The sequence below is a fragment of the Littorina saxatilis genome, linkage group LG17, assembly GCF_037325665.1.
Source record: "Littorina saxatilis isolate snail1 linkage group LG17, US_GU_Lsax_2.0, whole genome shotgun sequence".
In the NCBI taxonomy this organism is placed as follows: domain Eukaryota; kingdom Metazoa; phylum Mollusca; class Gastropoda; order Littorinimorpha; family Littorinidae; genus Littorina; species Littorina saxatilis.
In genome coordinates, this window is record NC_090261.1 from 14,934,466 (window position 1) to 14,953,998 (window position 19,533).

Below are 19,533 nucleotides of genomic sequence, written 5' to 3' on the forward strand. Positions count from 1 at the left end.
ACACACACACACACACACGCACACACACACATCACCACCACCCTCGCCTAATTGACATTGTTTACATAAATACTCATTGACATTGTTTACATAAATACTCATTAACATTGAAGGTGTATAATCCCCCCACCCCCTCCCCCGAATATCCAGCTTTTAGTGATCTTTTGGTTTCAGGTCGATATATTGACTAAATGTTTTGGTGTTGCTGTTGCAATTGTTGACCAACAAATACGATGTTTTAAGTTGTATTCAGTTATTTCAACCAAAATAAGTTGACTTATTTGTAGGCTTATAAATCGAGAGTAACGGTCATTGCATCTAACGTACAACTATACATTCGTGAAATCTGGGCATACTAACACAAGCCGGATTTTGTTTCAACCGCAGCAAAGGAAAAACATAAAACAAACAAAAAATAGGAGAGAGAGATCAAATCAAATCAAATCAAATCACATTTTATTTTACGAGGGTTGTTGCATAAGCAATACAAACGAGCTTCTTTTCAACCAGCCCTCGCCCAGAGAGGGACTACTCTAATCTTATATACATATATATACACACGTAAATCATTTACAAAAGATAAACATAAAAGTAAAAGTACAGAGAGAGAGAGAGAGAGAGAGAGAGAGAGAGAGAGAGAGAGAGAGAGAGAGAGAGAGAGAGAGAGAGAGAGATATCGAGAGAGAGAGAGAGAGAGAGAGAGAGAGAGAGAGAGAGAGAGAGAGAGAGAGAGAGAGAGAGAGAGAGAGAGAGAGAGAGGAGTCGGTGGACTCACACATTTTATAACAGTAAACGCACATTTTGGACTGCACTTGTTTCAATGCAAGTCAGTGGGACAGTGACATAGCTATAATATATAAATATTTGTATCAGTTTGAAATGCGGATTTCCAGACTATTTTCCATTACTTTTCATTGTTGTTCATGCTATCGCTGACAATTCCTTGAACTCTTTAGAAATAAGCTTGAAGCGGGAGTCAGAGCGCACAGTAAAGTTTGTTTACAATTTGATCTAATTTTTACCCTGCGTTTCTCCAATCAGAGGCTTAGATTAACAGTGTTCCTTTTCGTAGAAATGGCCACACTTAAAGACGTCTTTATATTCAAAGTGTTATTCGACGTTTAAGCAGACGCTCGAGCATCAACACCACTGCAGCCATGAGCACACCCAGGGTTGCCATGATGAAGGCTGTCTTGACCAGTTCCACAGATACTGGCATCACAGTTCATGTTACTGTCACAATACTAATTTTATTCTTCAAAGCTTGTCACAACCTACAGTTTTGCAGTACTAAGATATATAGAAAAAAATGTTAAAACCAACTAAGTAGCAGGTACGTACTGTAAACTACCTTGTAAAAATCCAAAAACAAAGAGACTGCCAACGTTCCAAAATTCAGAATAAAAAAACAATGCAAGCCAGTGGGACGGTGACATCGCTTTTATATATAAACATTTGTATCAGTTTGTAATGTGGTTTCCCAGACTATTTTCCATTACTTTTCATTTGTTTTTCAAAATGCTATCGCTGACAATTCCTTGAACTTTTTTTTTTTAGAAATAAGCTTGAAGCGGTAGTCAGTGCGCACAGTACAGTTTGTTTACATTTTAATCTAATTTTGACCCCGCGTTTCTCCAATCAGAGGTTTAGATCAACAGTGTTCCTTTTTGCAGAAATGGCCACACTTAAAGCCGTCTTTATATTCAAAGTGTTATTCGACGTTTAAGCAGACGCTCGAGCATCAACACCACTGCAGCCATGAGCACACCCAGGGCTGCCATGATGAAGGCTGTCTTGACCAGTTCCACAGATACTGGCATCACTCGGGTCCCGTTGTCCTGGCAACTCGACTCCTGTGGGAACCACTCGCTCTTCAGGTAGTCCAGAAGTCCTTGCTCTGTGGCTCTGGCAAGCCTGGAAACAGACGTATACTGAACATGTGCATGTAGGCTATATTTAGATGAGCGCAAACAGAGCGTCTGAGACCAGGGATGAGGTGCACGAAGCGAAACTGGATGCCACCCAATTGGGTGGGAACAAGCCGTGGGTTCATTAATTGTTCGTGTAGGCGGCACCCAGTTTTGCTTCGTGCACCTCATGCCAAGAGTTGTCACTACTTCGGGTGACAGTGGGCTGAGATTCTCGATGTGATCTCATTCACTATCTTTCTGAGCTGTGTGTTTACCCCAAAAGTGAGACGACTATGTTGCAAACATTGCCAGAGACAAAGTGGCAAGCTATAAGTCTACCTAACCCTTCTCCCCTACCACTGCACACACAAGACACAGCTACGTTCGCACACATGTATATCCTTAGCGGATTATAACTTTATTCAGTTATTCTGCAGAAAAGACAAATGCTGGAGAAAACCCGTTCTTTTCTGTAGCCTTTCTGCATAATGTCATCTTTCGCCGAAGCAGCGTTTTTTTCTGCAGCAAAACATTTTACTGCAGTAAAATTGAAATCGAGAATGCTGCAGTAAAACGGTGCTGTTGTTTTACTGCAGAAAACCTGTTTACATTTTTTCTGCAGCATTTGGCTCTTGGCGGATTATGACATTATTCAGTTATTCTGGAGAAAAACCGAAATGCTGGAGAAAAACTGTCTTTTCTGCAGCATTTCTGCATAATGTCATCTTTTGCCGAAGCAACGTTTTTTACTGCAGTAAAGTTTTTCTGAAGCATACTGTTTACTTGGTTTTCTGTAGCATTATTGCGATTAACTTTTTCTTCAGAATAGTCTGTGACAGGTTTTCTGGAGAAAAACGAACGACCTTGTAAAGTAGCGTTTGTATTCGTCGCCCCCTGGGATAGTATAATAGTTTGTTCCGCAGTGTACCAATCAGAAGGCGTGTAGCATAAGGGCATTATATTAAACTTCACTATGGTGGCCGAACGTGAACAATTTCTGAAGCAAATCGAACACGAAGTCGACTACTGCGTTCGTCTGGGAAAATGTGACAATGTTGCTGACAGGTGCCATTGTTTAATTTGAAACTTTGAACTTCCGGCGGAAAGGAAGTCAGACAGACAAAATACATTCGTGTCACGCACAACTATTCGTAATTCTGGATGAGTCCATCTCTCGACAGAGGGGGGCTCGCGTGCTCCAACATTATAATGAGCCAGTACAAAATGCTGCAGAAAAAGTGTAAACAGGTTTTCTGCAGTAAAACAACAGCACCGTTTTACTGCAGCATTCTTGATTTCAATTTTACTGCAGTAAAATGTTTTGCTCCAGAAAAACCCGTTGCTTCGGCGAAAGATGACATTATGCAAAAATGCTGCAGAAAAGACAGTTTTTCTCCAGCATTTCTGTTTTTCTGCAGAATAACTGAATAATGCCAAAATGCTGAAGAAAAAGTGTAAACAGTTTTTCTCCAGTAAAACAACATCACCGTTTTACTGCAGCATTCTTGATTTCAATTTTACTGCAGTAAAACTGTTTTACTGCAGAAAAAAACGTTGCTCTCGCGAAAGATTTTGTTTGTTTGTTTGTTTGCTTAACGCCCAGCCGACCACGAAGGGCCATATCAGGGCGGTGCTGCTTTGACATATAACGTGCGCCACACACAAGACAGAAGTCGCAGCACAGGCTTCATGTCTCACCCAGTCACATTATTCTGTCTGTTTGTCTGTCTGTCTGTAAAAAATTCCATTTCAAACGGCAGAAATTAATATGTAAAGCGCGGAGAGCACAGTTGTGGTTCGCGCTATATAAGCTCCCCATAATAATAATATTCTGACACCGGACCAACCAGTCCTAGCACTAACCCCATAATGCCAGACGCCAGGCGGAGCAGCCACTAGATTGCCAATTTTAAAGTCTTAGGTATGACCCGGCCGGGGTTCGAACCCACGACCTCCCGATCACAGGGCGGACGCCTTACCACTAGGCCAACCGTCGCGAAAGATGACATTATGCAGAAATGCTGCAGAAACAAACAGTTTTTCTCCAGCATTTATGTTTTTCTGCAGAATAACTGAATAAAGTCATAATCCGCTAAGGATACATGTATACTCACACACACACAGATCCACACAAGCACACACACATCATAACACCACCCCTTTCTGCAACCCCCCGCCACACAAAACCACACTCACACAGGCACACACACACACACACATCCACCCGCACACGCACAACCCCCGCAGCACAAAACCACACACTCACACACACACAAACCACCCCCACCCCCATACACCCCCCCACACACACACACATATACACTTCAGGCATGACTATCCATTCATGGCCTCCAGTACGAACGAGAACTCACATGTGGTTAAACAGGGCGGTGTAGGGAGAATCTTTCTGCAGGTGAATGGCGAAGGTGTCTTGGTAGAGTCTCTCCTTGACCACAGTCATCCTGCAATGTTCTCTTTTCTGGACTCTGTAAAAGGCGGCAGACGTCACTTGGACAAAGTTGCCCGCCAACAATTCGGCCACGGGCTCCTCGTCGGTCCGTTCGGCACGCTCGTAGTACAGCTGGTAGTCCGAGAGGTTTGACGTCTGCCCAAAGTCAACGAGTGTTGCGTAAGTGACCCGAACCAACCTTGAGATATCAACTCCATCATTTCATTTTTCTTTGGGTCTTGTTTAAAAATGCCCTATACATGCCCATTATATTTGTGTTTGTATGGCCCGAACCAACTTTGAGATATCCCCACTATCACAAGGCCCTACATGTTTCTGAAACTTTCTTATTTTAAAGTGCCCTGTACATGCAACGCATACACAGAGTTTGTATCATGACAAAATTTTTAAGCGAGCTGGTGTACCAAGATAATCAGTGAGACCAAATGTTAACCCATATTGACCAAATTCGTCTGGTGTCATCAGACAGTTACTTCTTTCCCGCTGTGTGCTGTGAAATGGGTAATATGGGTGGATTATTGCGGATTATATGGGTGCTATGAGGTTTTGAAAAAGGGTACGTGTGCGCTTTTAACTCACAAACTTTCGAGCTATCGAAAGCATAATGTTGAAAAAAGGAGTTTAGAGGCACGTAATGCTGGTAACGATGATGGGTTTAGGTTAGGTGTCGACCAGCGGTCACTGATGTGATCAAACTTAAAATAAGACCTCCCCCATCCATGCCACAAGCACCACTGACCATCATCACACCATCTCACAAACCATGACAAGATAACGAAACTTCAGGGTTCATTTTCCTTAGAACACAAAGGTAAGGCCTAAAAAAAAAATAGGTGTGGTTACGGTAACCCGACCTACCCTATTTTTAGGGGCCGACCCTATAACTTTTTATTACATTTGTCAACAAAAAAACAAAAAACAAAAAAACCCGAGTGCAGAAAACGCAATGAAAGCAAACTCGCCCGAGTCGCACACTTATTTCCCTGTCAAGTAGGTTTAATTTGTACACATTAGAAAAAAAAGTTTAAAAAAAAAAGTGATTGCCTACCTTCCTACCCTATTTTTTTTGGCTATGTTACCGTAACCACACCTATTTTTTGGGGGGCCTAACACTGAATTAAAATACATAATTCAACAAAAAATCAAAATAACAGTTACGTACACATAATGATATGTTTAAATCTCTCACAGCAAAAGTCGATTCCTCCAGGGTACCGTTGGCAATGCCCCAACGGTAGTCAGTCCTTTGAACCAGCTCACTGAGTGAGTTGAAGGGAACTGGTTGCTTGGTAACCACGGAGTTTGACGTCAGCTTTCCCGTGTAAGCAGCAACCGTTACCAAGCACATCAACATCCAGGCCCATAGTAACACGCGACCAGCCCTCGAGACAGCTTCGTGAACCACGGCTGTAAAGTAGAAATGCCATTTGGAAGATGACGAGAAAAATGTTACAACAAGAAAATGAACACGTCTAATCTTGACCAAAGTGATATTACACCGCATTTGGATTGGGCGCCACGTGTCCAATAATTCTGCATTGAACGTTTTATATGCATAGAATGCTTTGTACACACACACACACACAAACACGCACGCACACACACACACGCGCGTACCCTCCACTCTATCTGAATCCAATTCTTTGGCAATAGGGGAAAGGCTCCTAATATGGACCGGCTCCTCATTTGGACCACCTCCTGTTCTTACAAACTAACGGCACTAGAGCGCTCAAAATATTCATTCGCTTTATTCACCCTCTCTAGATAAGTTGCACATGTAAAAACAGTTGCAGAAACACACACCTCAAAACCGTTAGGCTTTTTCGCATTTTTTCACTTTTGGCAGCGTTCACTTTAAATTTGCCGCCTAATACGGACTCGTTTCTGTCCACAGCCCAAAGCCTTCATAACACTAAAATGGCTATATATGACAGCTAAGACAGTATTTGTTACATTTTAACAGTGTGTACCCCGAGTTTCTACTGCAAACAAAAAATAGTAGCAGAACCTCAAAGTATGTGTGAGTCCCCTAATATGGACCACCTTCAACAAATCAAAGAAAATAAAAACTAAAGGCAATTTCAATTAATTCATTAAGAAGCTTGCTGAAAATAACCTTTAACTAGCCCTCGAGATTTAAAAAAAAATAACAAATTTAATAGTCTCTTTTTTTGGGAAGTTGATAATTGCACTTATTTTCACTCTGTTTTTGATCAGCTTCTTCAGTTTCCTAATGTGCTTCAAATAATGCTCTCATCAACCCGAAACAGCTAAATCTAAAGCATATTTGAATTAGTCTGACTTGCACACTAAGTTGTATCATGTTATTTTGAAGTATAGGGGGCTTTTCACAGTGATTCGTGAAGGCCGCTTCACTGGTCCATATTGGGCGCCCAGGCTCCAAATATGGACTATTTGTGATTTTTTTCTGTATTTAATTTTTGCTAAAGGTCTATCAAAGCTATTTCATTCTAATTAGGCCTAACGGTTAAACTAAGAGAGAAGGACTACCAACCACAAAAGGAAACTTCTTCGCAAGAAAACAAGCTAGTTATCAGCAATAAACAAAAAGTGGTCCATATGAGGGGCCCTTCCCCTACATACAGCCAACACACATATTGAGTGAATTTAAATGAGTTTGAAAAGTCCTATCGATTACATATTCCGTGCGTGCCATTTCGACTGAGGCCGGTGCGTGGTGTCAACCGCGATATTTTCGTATTTAGGTTGCGGAGACATGTGATCAGATGTGAGCACACAAACCTCGACCAATGAGTCCTGCAAACAGTGCCTCAAAGGCCTTCCAAGCCCATGAAGCGATGAAAGTAAGACCTGTTTTTTTCTCTCTAGTGGACGGACATCGGGCATTCGCTCGAACGAAGTGTATGTCCATAATCGACAGAACAACTGTCATGAGCAGGAGACAGCATCCAAGCAGCAGGTAGACGTGCCAGTGGAAAGGTTTAACGTAGAACGTCCAGCCCGCAGGAATGGCGTCAGGAAAGGTCGTCATCAGAATGACGTCATCATAGTAGAAGCCCACGGTGTAGTCGGACACTTCGGCTCGCTCAGCGCTCACCGAAAAGCCAGAAACAGCCAGGTCAGCCTCCTGGAAAGTGTATTTATTCAACATTAAGAGCAAGAACACTTAGGCTTGATTAACAATTTAGTCAATCGCAGTTCCAATGAAATATCATGATTTATATGTCCCCTGAATGATTATAATAAAATCACGTCAAAACTGACGTCACTTGCATCTTCAAAACTTGCAGATCAACTCATAGTGACGCACACTGAATCTTCAATCGTCTGTCAAGGTTTTGAAGTCAAATGATTTCCATTTAATCGGTTTCTTAATTTGTGTGCTTTTATTAACTGTTTGTTTGTGAGCCTTTCCTTCTTTCCCTTTCTCGTTATTGCTCTCCCTCTCTCATAGCCTACAAGCCGCTACATAGGGGAAGGGCTCCTAATATGGACCGGCTCCTAATATGGACCACCTCCTGTTCTGACAAACTAACGGCGCTAGAGCGCTCAAAACAATTCCATTGGCTGTATTCACCCTCTCTGGATAACTTTCACATGTCAAAACAGTTGCAGAAACACAAACCTCAAAACCGTTAGGCTTTTTTTCTTTTTTTCACTTTTGGCGGGATTCACTCTAAATTTGCCGCCTAAAACGGACTCGTTTCTGTCCACAGTCAAAGCTTTTATCACACATAAATTGCTACATATGACAGCTAAGACCGTATTTGTTATATTTTAGCACTGTTGACCCCGAGTTTCTACTGCACAACAAAAAATAATTGCAAAATCTCAAAGTATGTGCGAGTCCCCTAATATGGACTACCTTCAACAAATCGAAGAAAATAAAAGCTAAATGCTATTTTTATTAATTAATTCAGAAGCTTGCTGGAAATAACCTATAACTAGCCTTCGAGATTTAACAAAAATATCACAAATAGTCTTCTTTTCGTGGAAGTTGATAATTTCACTTATTTTCACTCTGTTTTTGATAAGCTTCTTTAGTTTCCTGGTGTGCTTCAAATAATCAATCAATCAATCAATGACGCTTATATCGCGCATATTCCGTGGGTACAGTTCTAGGCGCTCTGCAGTGATGCCGTGTGAGATGAAATTTTATACGGCCAGTAATTGCAGCCATTTCGGCGCATATTTACCTTTCACGGCCTATTATTCCAAGTCACACGGGTATAGGTAGACAATTATTAACTGTGCCTAAGCAATTTTGCCAGGAAAGACCCTTTTGTCAATCGTGGGATCTTTAACGTGCACACCCAATGTAGTATACACGGGGGGGGAGTTCGGACACCGAAGAGAGTCTGAAATAAATTTCCGCCGAACCTGGGATCGAACTCACGCTGACAGCGGCCAACTGAATACAAATCCAGCGCGCTACCAACTGAGCTATATCCCCGCTCTCATCAACCCGAAACAGATAAATCTAAAGCATATTTTGATTAGTCTGAATTGCAAACTAAGTTGTATCATGTTATTTTGAAGTATAGGGGGCTTTTTACAGTGATTCGAGAAGTCCGCTTCAGTGGTCTATATTAGGCGCCCAGGCTCCTAATATGGACCATTTGTGTTTTTTTCCATATTTAATTTTTGCTGAATATCTATCAAAGCTATTTCACTCTAATTAGGCCTAACGGTTAACCTAAGAGAGAAGGACTACCAAACACAAAATGAAACTTGTTCGCAAGAAAACAAGCTAGTTATCAGCGTGAAACAAAAAGTGGAGTCCATATTAGGAGCCCTTCCCCTACACTAACACACACACACACACACACACACACACACACACACACACACACACACACACACACACACACCGGCACACACACACACACTTATGGAACGGATATTTGTGTAAAATTCCTTTAACAAAAAAATCTTGTAGATACCTGACATTTCCCGTGTAAAGAAACAATTATACACATTATCCGCTCAAAACCTCTCGGGATATCATCTGGGAACTTCACATGCAAAGTTTACGAATCATGCGGCCGGTCAATCTCAAAGTAAAAGGTCAACACTGAAATCAGTCATCACCAGACTACATGACATGATGTACTAAGGCTTGGCTAGCGATACCCTTAGCTGTGTAAGACGATGGTGCGATGTTGACCCGCTTAAGCCTGCTATTAACTACCCAGCCGAACCAAGCCGCCGAACTTGTTCGGCGAACGTTCAGCGACGTCATTAAATCAGGGGATTCCCCTATTTTTGGGTTGCACCTGTAAAGCCCGCTACTAACTACAGCCGAACCAGGCCGAACTAGTTCGGCGAACGTTCGGCGACGTCATCAAATCAGGGGATTCCCCTATTTTGGTGTTGCACCTGTAACGTTCGCGGTTCGCCGATACAATCCTGCAAACATTCGGCGCGTCATCGGCGAACTGACTTTTTATTGGTGGAATATTTTTGTATCTTCATCCTTGAAGAGTGACAATACTGACGGCCAAAACGCTGTCAACCGATCACGAGTCTTCTCACGTGATATTTTTGATCATGTGACCGGTGTCACCGATACATTTCGCCGCTAGTTAGTACACAGAACCAGGCACGGTGTATCATTCGCCGACCTATTTCGGCTTGGTTCGGCTGTAGTTAGTAGCGGGCTTTTAGCCAATGGAAAGTCAGTTCGCCGATGACGCGCCCAATGTTTGCAGGTTTGTATCGGCGAACCGCGAACGTTACAGGTGCAATACAAAAATAGGTGAATCCCCTGATTTGATGACGTCGCCGAACTAGTTCGGCTTGGTTCGGCTGTAGTTAGTAGCGGGCTTTAGGTACGCAGATGAAATAGACAGGATGAAGCAACACATCGGGGCGTGTTGCCATGTCATGCTAGCCTGCAGTGACACAAAGTGACGGTGAGCCGACCACGCCTCCACGCCTGACGCTGCTGACGGACAATGACTTCACGTGCCACCAGGAACACTGACTTTTCGTTGCTGACTAAATGTAAACTTGAAACGAAGCAAGCACGTGTTAAGCAGCTCAGCGTTGCACGTACTAACAGGCGTTACTTTCATGAAATGCACTAAGTTGAAACTGAAAAAAGGGACATAACAGCGACATTGTTCCACAGACCTTTCTGTGCAGCATGCCAGTCATGCCAGCCCACGTGCCGTTGGCTAACTTGCTTCCCCAGATTCCGTCGGCTGATTCAGAGAGCGTGTACCTGCAGCGACACAACCACACTCAGCGGTCACATCTGAGGGTTTGCACACCTTTTCTGCTCATCAGTTTTTTGCAAGTCAGTACAAAGAATTTACTTTCATTTCAGTGATTTCAGACGTCCATTATACTAGAAGTGCTCTACTATCATTACTAGCGAGATTTAAGAAACAGCACGTTTCGTTTTGCAGCTCGTTTCGTTTGGTGAATGAGTCACCCCGCGAAACGGAACGTGTAACGAGACGGCATAGGCCGCAGACAAGATTTAGATGTATTCACGTTTCGTTTCGGAATGAAAGGCCGGGCATGGCAGGATATGATCCGCTGACTGGGCATGGCATAATTTCAACTCCACGAGTCAATAAAGGATTGACATACTCGCATTGCACGCACAAGAGCTTCACATTTTTCAATTCATGCACCTGATCACATACGAAGCCAGAATAAAAATTCGATGCGATGACCTACTTCTGCTTCGCCATTTGCTTTCTCACCATGAAGTTGGATAAATGTACCAGGATCAGCACCCTTCAAAATATTTCCGTTCACAACAGTTGTCTACCTCCAATGAACACATTCTCAGCGCTGAAAGACTGTGAAAGGGTTGATGAATCTAGCAATGCATAAAATGGCCAACAAATAAAACTGTTAGTGTGCAAAAATACTCACAAAAGTTGACGAAATATTGTTCGTTTTTTGGGGGTGGAAAACGTGACTGCGTTTTGACGTTCCACGTTCCGTTTCAGTTGACCTTCACCTTTCCAGCGAGAGACCCCCGAAATAATGACGTTTACCACAACTTCAAAACGAAACGTCCCAACGTTTCGTTTCTTAAATCTCCGTACTATCAGTCGACACGCGGTGATACATAATGCCCTTTTCTGGGGAATAACCCGTACTAAAAATAGAATACGGGATTCTGGGAAAGCTGTTTAAGGGCCCGCACTTACGCAAAATATTCGTTTTTCAGTACACGACTCAAAACCTTTGGAATTAATCAACAAGAATAAAAGAAAAGAATATAGAGTTCAGAAAAGAAGAAAAAAAGTTGAAAAATGGAGAAAAAAGTTTTACAAAATATTCTTGCCATTTACAGGACTTGAACTCGAGACCGCCGGCACTGGAGGCAACAAGGCACACGAAACATAGTCGTGAAAACTAAAGCTTGAACAGCAAACATACCTTATACATGCCCGGGTTCTCGAGTCCAGCTTTAGTCGACTCGACGGTTTCCGAGTTTCCCCGTTTGTATTTGTGTTTTGTACGTTTTCTTGATCTCATCATTACATGTAGTCGCGGTGTTACCCATAGTAACATTTTCACAAAAGCCGATGTTACTAAAACAATAGAATTGGTAATTCTGGGGAAATTGTCCGCTGGAACTACTCAATAATTGTGCAACGTTTTCATTATTTCGATTCATTGGATCATCAAAAACGTTTGGAATGAAGAAAATGAATAAAATGCAAGAATTACGAGTTCAGAAATGTTTTTAAAAAATTAAAAAATTAAACATTATTGCCGTCGAAGAGGATCGAAACCGTGACCACCAATGTTAGGAAAAGCGATCGGATGCTTCAACAACTGAGCTATTCTGTCGCACGATAGGCGAGGGAGATTTTAACTTCAAATATTACACTTGAGTTCTCGAGCGAGGCGATCAGTATTGACTCGACTCGAGTTTCCGAGTCTCTCCGTTCGTATTTGTGTACTGTTCTATTTATCTCACTGTTCGAGGCAAGTTAAGTTAATAACTGACCCTATGCTCCCGGTCACTTCGTATAAGTTTAGAAAGTAATATCAAGTAGCGATAATTTCAAGCGTGAAGGACATTATGTTGTTGCCTGGCTACGAATTGCTTTCACCAATCGCCAAAAGGCGTTGACGTCATTGCATGAAAGGATTTCCCTACCCAGAATCCTTGATTCTCGATGACATAAAAAAGGATTTTGTTCGGGAGGACGACGATCTATAGACGGTTTATTATATAAAGGGAAGCAAGCGGTTAAAGGCCAAGTCTGCCTCAAATAGTTTACAGAACGATTTAAATCTTCTCAAGCAGTTCTAACCTTATCGAACACACTTAACAGCATTAATTGACGCAGTTCGTTTTAATGGCTATTTAGCTTGCGTAAACCACACACCAGATTTCGTGGTTTCTTTTACGCCTGAGCCATCGTGGACCCGTGTCACACACTTTCCTTTTTCACAATTTCGTCATCAGTTTGTGATTTCAATGCAACTCGCTGTATTTGCAATAGCACATAATTGTGTACCTCTGAATCTAAAATGCAACACACGACTGCGAGTTACACGAACTTATCGGCGGCGGTTTGCTTCCAAGAGCAAGCGCTATGCAGAACATTCGTCTGCAACACGACCTTGCGTGACCTAGCAGCTGTTTTCGGGCTCCCTTTTTTAAAACTTTCAAAACTTCGAGTTGTACTGATCTTGTCTTGATGAAAAAAGAAAGCTTTTATGATTTAAGAATGTTCATGTAACAAGCTGTCAATTTATTATTTAGATTTTAAAAGTTAGTTCTAACGCCAAAACGAGGCGTCCGATTGTGGTATCAGACAATTCGGCTGGCAACGCAAAAATAAATTCTTTAAAAAAAAACTCTCGCTCTTTACGGAGGGCACCTAGGATGTTCTCAAGCGGTGAGTGTTTAAACGAAAGGGTGTTTGTACTGTATGTAAAAGCCTGACAGTGTCTGTGATCAGAAACTGATGGTTTACGGGTGCCTTTAAAAACGGGCGTCGATAGAGCCAATGAACAGGGATGTGAACTAGTAATATTCATTCACTTGTGGTGATGTACAATGTGTCTCCCCGGCGCCCTGTTTACTGTCAGCAGTGGGTGTTACCTCCCCTAGCTGTGAACAATTATCTCATTATTCCTCGGTTTCGAAGGCTGCCCTGTATTAAAAATTCGTTTTGACCAGAGCTTGACCCCACTATGACCTTGGAATTTGATGAGGGTGAACCAGACTTGGGTCATGTGTGAAGTTAATCAAACCACGGGCGTGTGAGAAATTTGAAAGATCTAGGTCAAAACCATAACAAGAAGAGCAAACGCTCGATCGAGTCACTTTCGCAGTTCTGAATATTATATGAGGCATCAGATGGACAGGAAGAAATTGCTATTCACAACACAATGAGTCACGTTCACATAAAATTTGAGCCCGGTCACTTTTATAGTTTCCGAGAAAAGCTCAACGTTAAGTTGTGTGTTGCCGAACAGAAAAGGCTAGTTATCTCCCTTGTTTTTCTGATAACGTTCGTAAAAGGCTACAGATGTAAATACTTTGATGTAAAGAATAATCCTACAAAGTTTCAATCACATCCGATGAACTTTGTCAAAGATATAAAATGTCTAATTTTTCCTTTGACGCTGACCTGTGACCTTGAAAAAGGTCAAAGGTCAACGAAACCATCGTTAAAGTGTAGAGGTCATTGGAGGTCACGACTAAACAAAATATGAGCCCGATCGCTTTGATAGTTTCCGAGAAAAGATATAAAATGTCTAATTTTTCCTTTGACGCTGACCTGTGACCTTGAAAAAGGTCAAAGGTCAACGAAACCATCGTTAAAGTGTAGAGGTCATTGGAGGTCACGACTAAACAAAATATGAGCCCGATCGCTTTGATAGTTTCCGAGAAAAGTCCAACGTTAAGGTGGTGTCTACGGACGGCCGGCCGGCCGGCCGGACGGCCGGCCGGACGGCCGGCCGGACAGACTAACACTGGCCGATTACATAGAGTCACTTTTTCTCAAGTGACTCAAAAATGAAACATTATTGAAGAAAAAGAGCGAAGGCTAGCAAGTGTGCACATGGTACGCGCCTGGTTGCCGGTATACCTACGTGAAATTGAGAGATTCCGCCAGTAAGTCCAGTAGGTCGATGCAGAGGCCTGTGTACCACGTGCCGTTACCATTCCGATGACCTTTGACGAAGGGAATCCACTGCAATCGAAGAAACTTGATGTAGGCCCCACATTTGCCCCCTTCGAACGCACAGCCATTCCCGTAAAAAACCCAGATCTACTCACTATCTCAGACCTTTCTAGCTTTTTACATGGGATCAGAACATCCCTCCATTTGAACATGTACCAACAATAAACATCTTGACTGCTTCCTGTGCAGAGTCGAATGTTTTTCTAAGAATTGCTTTCTTAAAAGCTAATGGTGCCTTTTACTCCTCAGGCCGGAACACACCCAGAGCGACCGAAATGCGTCGCAGGGGACTGAAGAATTTTTCAACCCTTCAGTTAAAGGCACAGTGCGCCTTCTGTAAACCATCACAGATACTGTCAGGCTTTTACACACAGTACAAACACCCTTCCATTTGAACGCTCACCAAACGGGAACATCCTAGGTGCCCTACGTAAAGAGCGAGCATTTTTCAAAGAATTAATGTTGTGGATTGTGTCAGAGGCAATCGGACCGTGGTGCGTTTTGGCGCTAGACCTAACTTTTAAAATCTAAATAATAAATTGACAGCTTGTTACACAAACATTCTTAAATCATAAAAGAATTCTTTTTTCATCAAGACAAGATCAGTACAATTGGAAGTTTTGAAAGTTTGAAAAAAGAAACGCCCGGAAGCAGGGTCACGCAAGGTCGTGGTTCTCGTAGCAGACGACGGTTTATGTCTATCGCCAGTTCCTCTGAACAGTCAAAAGCCATCGCGAGAGTTCTTGTGAACCACAGCCGTTTGTTTTGTGCATAGTCAGAGGTACATAATAACGTGTTATTGCAGATAAGCTCACATCGAGTCGCATTCAAATTACTAACTGACGACTACATTGTAAACAAAGGAAACTGGATCACACGGGTTCATGATGGCTCAGGGGTAAGATAAACCACGCAAAAATAAATTCTTTGAAAATTGTTCGCTCTTTACGGAGGGCACCTAGGATGTTCTCAATCGGTGAGTGTTTAAATGAAAGGGTGTTTGTACTGTGTGTAAAAGCCTGACCGTAGCTGTGATGGTTTACGGGGGTACATCACGAAGCGTCCCGGTACCGAAGCGTCCCGGTGCCGAAGCGTCCCGGTACCGAAGCGTCCCGGTGCCGAAGCGTCCCGCAGGTACCGAAGCGTCCCACTATAACGCGTCATAGGGGTACCGGGACGCTTTGGTACCGGGACGCTTCGGGACGCTCCCGCGCAGTAGGGCACGAAGCGTCCCGGTACCGAAGCGTCCCGGTGCCGAAGCGTCCCGGTACCAGTCACCACGCACATCCTCGGCTCGCATGCCAATGTATTATATAGCAAAGGGAATGCCTGTAATTCACACAGAGCAATCACTTGGTCTTAAACGTGCACAAGACAAAAACTTTCATACTGGGGGAGCGAGCCAGTCTGAAGAGTACTCGGGTCCAGCGCGAGCGTTCTTTATTACCCAAATGAACCCAAACAAACCCAAATTAACCCAAATGATACAATTTAAAAGTCGGAGGCAGAACTGAAAAGACTTTTTCCGACGCTCACGCTTAGTGAAGCCAGAAAGCGTGTGTGATAACAGAACGGAAGCCTACGGACTTTTCCCCCGAACTTGTCCACACGGGTACAGTATTTCCAAATTGGTGTGTTGTGAGTACAGATCTAAAGTAAAGTTGGGGAAAAGTTGGACAAAAAGTGATTTTTTTTTACCAAAAGCAAATCAAGGTCTGTGCAAAATTAAAAAAATCAGTGAAGTCAAGGTCAAATCAAGGTCAAGATTAAATTTAAAAAAAATAAATATGGTTAGTCAAGTCAAGGTCAAATCAAGTCATTGGTTTAGAAAAAAAAAAAAAGTCTAAGTCCTGTGACGCGTTATAGTGGAGGGCCCCAAAGGGGGGGGGGGGTATCATCACGATCACGGGAAGGGAAATTTTATCTTTCACGATCACAGTTACCTTGATTTTTGTTTTCACAATCACGAACACCTTGACGAATAGAGGATCATAGAGTGATACAGCGGTGAAAAATGTACGTTGAAAATAAAATGCTTTGCAATAATGCCCATCACGATCACGAAAACAAATGACGATCACGATCACGATACTTGATTTTTTTGTCATCACGGATCACAGGCAAAGTCCCATCACGATCACAGAAATGGAAATTTCGGCAATCACGGTCACAGAAAGATCAAAAAACGCCAATCACGATCACGATTTTAAACCCTTTGGGGCCCTCATAGTGGGACGCTTAGGTACCGGGACGCTTTGGTACCGGGACGCTTTGGTACCGGGACGCTTCGGTACCGGGACGCTTTGGTACCGGAACGCTTCGGTACCGGGACGCTTTGGTACCGGGACGCTTCGGGGTGTCCCCGTTTACGGGAGGCTTACTGTGCCTTTAAACCGTGCCTGGTTCGGTTTATTAATAATGGAAAGGCGCTGGTTCTGTGCGACGCTTAGTTTTCGAGATAGGCGTGACCTGACGAAAAACAGGACGTCACATTCCAAATAAAAATGACTAAGCTTATGTTGCAGCTGGAAGCCGCTGAGACTGCATTTGTTCGGGACGTTTCCGTAAAAATAGATCTCGCGCAAAACTGTTGAGAAGCAGACGCGCTCTGAGAAACTTTGCATAATAGACTGATAGTGTCTTCCCTTTATTCGTCTCGTGATAACGTTATTCTGTATGATAACGATTCACTTGCAAAATAAAGTATACAACTTGGTGTTTTAGTGGTAAATGTAGATAGAAATGTGTAATAACGACAAAGCAAACAAATAAACGTGTTTTTCTTGTGAAAATGATGCGTTGTGCGGATGTGTGGGTGGCCACCGTGATGTAAACAAAGCGAAGTGAGGGACGAACTCAGCTCTGAGCTGCAACACCAGCAAGTTCAAAACACGAGAAAAACGATTTCGTTATGCGAGTCGCCACCGGGGATGTTTGTATTTTTCAAATGGTTGTAAAATAAGTCTTGTATTTATCATCGTACTCCGGCGCTGTTCTTTTATCGTCACGACTAAATCCGTTATTTCTTTTGAGCGACGCAGCATTTATAACTAGCGGCGAATGTTTCGGTGATACCGGTCATGTGATCAAGAAATATCACGTGAGAAGGTTCGTGATCTGTTGACAGCGTTATTGGCGCCAGTATTGTCACTCTTCAGGGATGAAGATACAAAAATATTCAACCAATGAAAAGTCAGTTCGCCGATGACGCGCCGAAGGTTTGCAGGATTGTATCGGCGAACCGCGAACGTAACAGGTGCAAACCAAAAATAGGGGAATCCCCTGATTTGATGACGTCGCCGAACTAGTTGGGCTTGGTTCGGCTTTTGTTCTTGATATCATCTGTTTTCACAACATCGATCGGACCGTTTTCAATCAATATGAGTTATTTCTAATATGTTGACTGTTAGCAAATGATAAAACATGTCGAGAAAAAAGATATCAAGCATGAGCCTTTTAGGCGAATGCTGATATCGTTTGTGAGACATGTCTGTTATCAGTCAGCATATTAGAAATAACGGTTTTATTACCGTTCAATTCGACCAAAAGAAATTTCGAAGCGACCCCGCGAATTAGACAGAACAGCCGCAATGGGAACTTGAGGGCTTCTACCTGATTATGCCTGTCAGTCAAAGAATGCTCAATTAATTAGAAAAAAACACAGTAAACACCAAGTTTCAAAGACTTTCGGGCCACGCCCTTCTTCAGTGAAATGAATGAGAATGTAAATAAACAATGACCAATGACGTAAAATTCTTGATTAAAAAAAGAAAAAATCGTCATGTAAACGTCACAGCCAAACGTCATAAGTCAAAGAATGCTCGTGACCTGAGTCAGCCAATCAGAGTATCACACCTGACATGATGAATTTTCACAGGTCAAATGCCTTTGACACACAACAATCTCACAAGATAAACCATGTTGAACATGCGTTTCGATTTCTTCGCTTTTTCTCGTTGAACAGAGAGCGACAGATTTAGAACCGACTCTGGACAGACGGATAGGAAATGACGTAAAGATACATTTTTATGTAAAGCGAGTGATGCAATTTCACTTGATTTTTGCGAACTTTGATCATTTAGATTTCAAGTGAGCGGTCGGCATTGCACACTCAGACGATGGGCGGTGCCTTGCTGTTCCGTAACGCACCCACCGACAAAACTCGCTTTTCGGTATTTTTTAGATAAAGAGAGTATTATCTGACAGCATTTGAAATGTCATTCTTTAGAATAAATCACGCTGATATTGTTGAATTACATTTGTACTTTGTGTTGTTAATTTTTAGCGTGATAAACAAAAACGTTATAACATTTAGAGGGTCACCTAGAATCCGTCCTGATTGGTCAAAAAGCCATATGGGGCACTGAATTGGTAATAAATAATGATGTTCTAAATTTACCTGTCTGGTCATCACCCTCAACGTCCGTCCACCGAGATCATGTTTGACGTTTGGGTCCACCATGGCTTCCGTCAGATGATAGACTGAAGAGTTCTCGAAGGGAGATCATTCCGCGACCAGTGCAAGCTCTCCCGAGCTTTCTTGCCAAAATAATGTCTTTAAGAAGAGATTATTTTGTAATCATAATGCTTTAAAAAGTAAAAAAATCAAAGAACGTCACTTATGTATATTATAGAAAACAAGCAATAAAGGAGTTCCTGTATAATTGCTCAACTAGTATAACATTCTCAACTAAAACTACAGCAACAAGTCACAACCAGACATTTTATGGAAACTTTCATCACTTTCATTCTCGTATGGAGCGACGCAGGGCCGGACTAGGCGAAGAGGGGGGGGGGGGGGGGTTGCCAGTGGTGGCCCAGGGGGATGTCCCCCCTGGCGGCAGGGGCGGATCAGTTCATTTTATGACTGGTTTTTTTCAAAAGTATATTGTGAAGATATGGGTGTGAAGGCGCGAAGCGCCGAGCCGACGGCGCGAAGCGCCTAGCTTGCTAGGGGGGTCCGGGGGCATGCCCCCCGGAAAATTTTGAAAAA

General features: G+C 42.7%; 1 protein-coding gene across 2 annotated transcripts; it reads right to left on the bottom strand.

Moving 5' to 3' along the window:
* Positions 1–709: 709 nt before the first annotated feature.
* On the bottom strand, positions 710–19,184 carry LOC138952419 (glutamate receptor ionotropic, kainate glr-3-like). Of its 2 annotated transcripts, none has more exons than XM_070324087.1 (7): positions 18,940–19,184; positions 14,449–14,549; positions 10,498–10,588; positions 7,144–7,489; positions 5,570–5,787; positions 4,283–4,515; positions 710–1,914 (listed from the first exon to the last, which is right to left on the bottom strand). In XM_070324087.1, the coding sequence occupies exons 1-7, from the start codon at positions 19,000–19,002 to the stop codon at positions 1,704–1,706; spliced, it is 1,263 nt and encodes a 420-aa protein (XP_070180188.1). In that variant the 5' UTR covers positions 19,003–19,184; the 3' UTR covers positions 710–1,703. The 2 variants fall into 2 exon arrangements, with proteins under 2 accessions (XP_070180188.1, XP_070180187.1); XM_070324086.1 differs by having other exon boundaries at positions 5,543–5,787.
* Positions 19,185–19,533: the final 349 nt, after the last annotated feature.